Genomic DNA, 7,187 nt, shown 5'->3' with positions numbered 1-7,187 from the left:
GTTGTACCTCATGACTGATCTGGATATGGTCTTTTTGGTGATGAATGCAACACCATTCCTCTTCAATTTGTCATTCCTGGCATAGTAAACCATGTGGTTTTCAGATTCAAAATGGCCAGTACCAGTCCATTTCAGCTCACTAATGCCTAAGATATCGATGTTGATGCGTTTCATTTCATTTTTGACAACATCCAATTTTCCCAGATTCATCGTTCGTGTATTTCATGTTCTGATTTTCAATGGATGTTTACAGCTGTTTCTCTTCATTTTGAGTTGTGCTCCATCTGCAAATGAAGGTCCTGCGGGCTTTTCTCCCATGAGCTTTACTCCTTTCGCATCATCAGTCAACTCTGCTTTGAGGAGACAGCTCTTCCCTAGTTGCATTCTCAGTGCCTTCCAACCTGAGGGGCTCATTTTCCAGCACTGTATTTGATAGCATTTCTCTGCTATTCATAAGGTTTTCAGTGACTAAAGATTCGGAAATAGTTCATCACTCTTTCCTCCTAGTCTGTCTTTGTCTGGAAGCTCATCTGAAACCTGTCTACCATAGGTGACCCTGCTGGTATTTAAAATACCAGTGGCATAGTTTTCAGAATCATAGTAACTCACAAGCCACCACAGTACGACAAACTGACAGACGAGTGGTGGCTGTTTGGTTTTAAGTGGAAAATTCTCTGATTTTAAGTGGAAAATTCTCTGAAACAAGCATCACCAAAATACCAAAACCAGGCAGACATCATTAAAAAAGAAAATTATAAACATGTATTTCTAATGGACACTGATACACAAAGAAACTCAACAAAATCCTAGCCAACAACAAAAATACATCATGGCCAACTGGGATTCATACCAGGTACTGAAGGATGGCTCAACATTAGAAAAACATCAACATAATGCACAACATAAATAAAACAGGAAAATAATCGAATGATCATATCAATTAAAGCAGAAAAGGCACTCGACAAACCCAACACTCAACTTGATCAAAGTACTCAGCAAAACTGGAACAGAAAGTAAATTCCTCAACATAATTAAGAGCATATATACAAAATCAACTGTCAACATTATTTTCAATGGAGAGAGACTGAAACCATTCCCCTTGAGAATGGTATGCAGGTATCACTCCTCTTAAATACTGTATTGGAAGTCCTAGGCAGAGCTATAAGGCAAGAGAGGGAAATTAAAGGCATCTAAATTAGCAAAGAAGAAATAAAACTATCTCTATTTGCAGATGATATGATCCTATACACAGAAAATCCCAAAGACTAAAGGCAACCACTGGAAATAGTTTTAGGATTCAACAAAATGGCAGGGTACAAGATAAACACACAAAACTTAGTTGTATTATTCTCCACTAACAAACAGAACTCTGAAAAGGAAATCAGAAAAACAATACCATTTATAATTATCACCCAAAAGATGAAGAATTCAGGATTAAACCTAACCAGAGAAACAAAAGACCTATACAAAGAAAACTATAAATCATTACTACAAGAAACCAAAAGACACCTACATAAATGGAATATACCAGCTAATGAATAGAAAGACAACACTGTGAAAATGCCAATACTCCTCAAAGTGATCTACAGATATAATGCAAATACAATCCAGAGTCCATAATCACCAACTTATTTTGTTTAACCTTTTATTATGAATTAAGTGATAGTTTACAAGGGAGAACATTGGTTTTGCACTCAACTAATCACATTTTGTTTCATTGCAATGATTCCAATTCCCTCCATGTACCATCAGTTAATAGTATTTGCCTCTTTTTTTTTTTTTTAACTACACAAAAACACACAGGAATATATAATCATTTAAACACCAAAGAGCACATTTTGAAAGCCAGCCTCCTGCTGCTGTCAGCACACACTCTTTCAATGTCTATGAGTTTAGAGTCCTCAGACGCTCTACCTCTCCCTGGCATCATCTCTAGTGTCGCTACTTCTCTGGTTAGGATCACATGTTCCATTCATACTCTCCCTGCCCGAGGGTCCTAGGGTCCTCTGTTTCTGGAATGTGAGAGTAAACTACTTCCCCGCTTTTTTTTTTTTTTTTTTTTAACACATCTTCTACCTTTACAGTTATAATCATCAACTTTTTACAGAAAGGAAAAGAGACCTTCTTGGATACGCAAAGCACTACTACAGAAGAACTAAGTAGGAGGTCTCACATGCCTAATCTCAAACAAAACCTACTATGCAGACACAGTAGTCAAAACAGTCTGGTATTGTTACAACAACAGACCCATACACCAAAGGAAAGGAGCTCTGGTAGTGTAGAGGTTACAAATCAGTTTGCTAACCTCAGAGTCAGCAGTTCAAAACTACCAGCTGTTCGTGGGAGAAAGATGAGGCTTTCTGATCTTTACAACCTTGGAAAGCCTGTACAGTGTCACTGTGAGTTGGAACCAACTCCATGGCACATAACAACAACAACTCTAAAGGAACAGAACTTAGAATCCAGAAATAAACCCAACCATTACGCACAGTTGATTTCTGACAAAGGACCAAACCTATAAAATAGGGAAGAAACAGTCTCTTTAACAAATAGTGCTGGTGTATCTAGATAGACATTTGCAGAAAAATGAAACAAAATCTTCATCTCTCACCATATACAAAAACTTAAGTGCAAAACCTAAAACTATAAAGATTATCAAAGAAAGAATACAGGCAAACTTAAGGTCCTTAGTACATGGCATAAATACACTATCAAACATAACTAAAAAGACACAAACAGCAGAACATAAATTAAGACGACTGGGGCCAACTAAAAATTTAACATTTATGCATATCAAAAGAATTCACCAAAATATCCAGGCTGGAAAAAGCTTTCATCAACAACATATTTAGAAGGGGAGAATCTCTAAAATTTATAGAAAATTTCAATAGCTAAATAACAAAAACACAAACAAACTCAATTTTAAAAATGGGCAGATACTTTACCTAAGAGACATTAGGCAACTAACACACACATCAAAAATTGTTCAATATCATTAGTCATTGCTGTTCTTTATGCCATCAAGTTTGTCCTACTCATAGCGACCCTGTATAGGATTTCCAAAGAGCGACTACTGACCCTGTAGTTAAAAGTCCAGTGCTTATTCTACAACACCACACCAAGATTAGTCTTTGTTGTTAAGTGCCTTTGAGTTGGTTCTGACCCAGAGCGACCCTGTAAAGGGTTTCTGAAGAGTAGCTGGTGAGCTTAAACTACCAACCTTGCAATTCAAACTGGTTTTACAGTCCAGTTCATTAACCCACAGTGCCACACCAGAGTAGCCACTGTTGTTATTGTTACGTTCCATCGACTTGGTTCATATTATCATTAACAGATACAAATCAAACCTACAATAAGGCATCATTTCACTCCAGCAATAATGGCACTGATTAAAAAACCGATAATAACAAATGTTGGTTATGCTTTGGGGAGAATGGAACTCTTATAATGACACATAAAATGGTACAATCATCATGGAAAACTATTACGTTTCTTTAAGAAGTTTGAAATAGAAACACCGTATGACCCAGAAACTCCACTCCTAGGTACAGTATAGAGAATTGGTACAAACATACACACAACATTCAGGTCCACTGCAGCATTATTCACAACATCGAAAAGATGGAAACAACCTAAATGTCCAACACTGTGGTACATATATACAATGGAATGTTACTCAGAGATAAAGAATAATAATAAATCTGTGAAACATTGCAAAAGATTGATTAATCTGGAGGACATTATGATGAATGAAATAAGTCAATTAAAAAAAAATCAATGTTGTTTGAGAGCATTATTTTTTTCTATAGCTTTACTTTGAAGTGAGAGACGGTTTACATGGCAAAATATCGGTTTTGCACTCAACTAAGTGCATTTTGTTTCATTGCAATGATTACAATCACCTTCATGCACCACTGGTTAATAGTGTTTACCTCTATTCTCCCCACCCCCACCCTTTTTTTTTTTTATGTATCCAAAAACATACAGGAATATAGAATCACTTAAACAACCAAAGGGCATATTTTGCAAGCCAGTCTCCTGCCTGCCAGCACAAAGCCTTTCTCTTTCAATGTAGGAGATCATTACTGTAAAAGGCAAAAAAAGGTTTTCACACTAAAAGAAACATTCTCAGAAGTCACTAAGGCCAGTTAGCATAACATAGTTCACAAAGACAATGTTCTCCATTCACTTTGGTGAATAAGTAACTGGCATCTTAAATGTTTAAGAGCCGTCATCTAAGGTAAAGCTATTGGTCTTTTCCTGGGTAAAGGAAAGAAGAGTGAAGAAAATTCAAGATACCTAGAAACAATTAGTCAAATGGACGATGTGAACATTAGCTTCCATGACTCTGAGACCAGAAGAATTAGATGGTACCTAGCTGCTACTACTACTAACTGCTCTGGAAGGGATCCATTAGAAGGTGTGGAAGAAAATGTGGAACAAAGACAATATTCTAAACACTGGGAGCTATGACCCTAATTCATCCTTCAGATCTGAAAAGGAATTCACACCTACTGCTCAGTTTTCAGCCAAATAATAGACAAGTCTATAAGGGGAAAAATAACAATAGTGAAGTATGCACACCTTAAAAATAATCAACCATTTGAGATTACAAGGACAGCATTTAACCCAGGACAAAGTTCAGAAAGATTAGGAGAAGGAGGAACAGAAACAGGAAACACAGGGGGGAAGTGAAATAAGTGATGTTATATTGTGGAGACTGTAATCAATGAAATGAATCAAAATGTGTATGAAATGCTCAACAGAAAACTAATCTTCACCCAATTCACAATAAAAAGTTAAATAAAAAAATTACTCAAGCACAAAGGGACAGAAGCACATTATTTAATGAGACAACTATTATTTGTGGAGTTCAAGTTCGCTAGTTGCTCCATGGGAGAAATATGAGATTTTCTGCTCCCTCGAAGATTGAAAGCCTCAAAAATCCTATTCGGGGTTGCTATAATTCAGAACAGACTCAAAGGCACTTAATAACTACAACATTACTTGAAAGTCAAGAATAAGTTTAAACACAAAACACAAACACTCGTTGATAATTACCAGGAATGGGGGAGGAGGGGAGGGATCACTAACTACACAGTCCACAATTCACAAGTGTTAATTAATTATACAGTGAAATGAAAGGCAATATACGATATCAGGGAAAACTGTACAACATTACCAAAGCAAATGAAGACACTGAGGAGGACCACTAGAAGGCGGACACTAGAAGGCATGGTGCTGTAAGATAAACACTGGACTGCTAGATGTTACACTGGTGATTCAAACTCACCAGTCACTCCCTGAAAACACTATACAGTGTGCTGTGTTAAGTCTCTGAGTCGGAAAAAAAACTCTATGGTACTTAGCAACAGAAACATGGTAAATGGTGTAACAAGGAATCCTGCAAAAAGAGTTAATAACAAACAATAATTTGCAAGTAAATACAGAGGTAAAAGAGTATGTTAGTAGGTGAGAAAGTTGTATGGAAGTTCACCCACATACATGAATATAAGTGTGGCTGTGGATATTTCTATATATGAATTCATAAATGCCATATGTATATTGAGCACTTGTGTGGCAATGATGGATAAGCACTGGACTGCTAACTGCAAGGTCGATCGTTTAAACCCATCAGCTGCTCTTGGAAACACTATACAGAGTTTCTATGAGTTGGAACTGACTCAACAGCACACAACTAGGATGCATATTAATATACATAACTGAGCATATAGGGACACAGGTATAGACACTACTTAGACATTGAGACTTAGACTTGAAGGCTAAAGACCATACTCTCAGGGGACACCTAGGTCAACTGGCAAAAAACACAGTTCATAAATACAACTTTCTACATGCTAACCTGGTGAGTAGCATCTGGGGTCTTGGAATCTAGTGAGTAGTCCTCTAAGAAGCAACTATTGGCCTTTTCCCGCCTGGAACATAGGAAAATGAAGAAAACCAAAGATTCAAAGAAGCAATTAGTTCAAAGGAATAATGGCCCACACAAACCACAGCTTCTCCTAAATTGAGACCAGAAGAATTAGATACCCAGCTATCTCTACTGACCACTCTGACCAGGACCAGAATAGAAGGTCACAGTTGAAATGGGTAAAATATGTAGAACAAAATTAAAAAGCAAACAACACTGGTCTGAAAGAGAGTGGAGTGTTCCCAAAGACTTTTGCCCTAAGACAATTCCCAGAAGTCACCATTCAGCCAAATAACACACAGGCCTATATAAAATAAACAGCAGCGCCTGGGAAGAATGTCAAGTCCTGGTGTGGTGCTGTGGGTTAATGCACTGGACTGCAAGGTTGGCGGTTCAAGTTCACCAGCTGCTCCTCGGAAACCCTATATAGGGTTGTTATGAATTGGAACCGACTCTATGGCGTTTAACAACAACAACATATGAAATAAACAGTAGTACATGAGTAGAATGTGTGCCATGGAACAATCAACCATACAAAGGGTAATATTTGCCCCAAACCAGAGAAGACAAGACAGGAAGGGTTAGAGAAACTGGATGAAGAGAAACAGAGAAGCAAGTCAGGAAAAAAAGAGAGCATTAATAATACATTACAGATTGCAACCAATGTTGTGGAAGAATGTGTGTATGAATGATTGATTGAAAAACTGATTTGCTACGTAAACTTGCACCTAAAGCAAAATAAAATGTTAAAAAAAAAAAAATCAGTAAGGTCAGCCTCAAGACATCTCACCTGACATGGTGGTGTGGGTCTTGGCACCACCAAGCTCCTCCTGGGTAACATTCTCATTGGTAACTGACTTCACAACATCAGGGCCAGTGATGAACAGATAGGAAGTATCCTGAAATCAGAGATTTCCACAATGGTCATCAGAGCTAGATGGAGGCTAAGAATTCCTACAGCCAAGGAGACAAATGCAGAAAAAGTAGTGACATGGTGGCAGAACCAGACAGCTCAAATGAATGGACACGTTTTACAATGTCTATCTAAAATAAAACCCTTTGTTATATGCCCAATTCAGCATCTGACTCAAAGTAGTTCTAATATTTCAGTCATTCATATGTAGAACAAGGTAATGATATCGTTGTTAAGTGTCATTGAGTCAGTTCTGACTCATAGTGACCCAGTATAGGGTTTTCAAGGAGCAGCTGGTGGATTTGAAATGCTGACTTTTTTGTTAGCAGTCCAGTGCTTATC

The 7,187-nt window shown here is 37.5% G+C and overlaps 1 protein-coding gene across 1 annotated transcript in view; it reads right to left on the bottom strand.

Moving 5' to 3' along the window:
- PCCB (propionyl CoA carboxylase, beta polypeptide) overlaps positions 1-7,187 on the bottom strand; it is a 123,428-nt gene that overhangs the window by 45,183 nt on the left and 71,058 nt on the right. Inside the window, exon 7 of the mRNA XM_006846644.1 lies at positions 6,723-6,831. Coding sequence (XP_006846707.1) covers positions 6,723-6,831 — 109 coding nt within the window. The remainder of the gene's footprint in view (positions 1-6,722; positions 6,832-7,187) is intronic.

Source organism: Chrysochloris asiatica, unplaced genomic scaffold (assembly GCF_000296735.1).
Source record: "Chrysochloris asiatica unplaced genomic scaffold, ChrAsi1.0 scaffold00028, whole genome shotgun sequence".
NCBI classification, from domain to species: domain Eukaryota; kingdom Metazoa; phylum Chordata; class Mammalia; order Afrosoricida; family Chrysochloridae; genus Chrysochloris; species Chrysochloris asiatica.
This window is presented reverse-complemented; position numbering and strand designations above follow the sequence as displayed.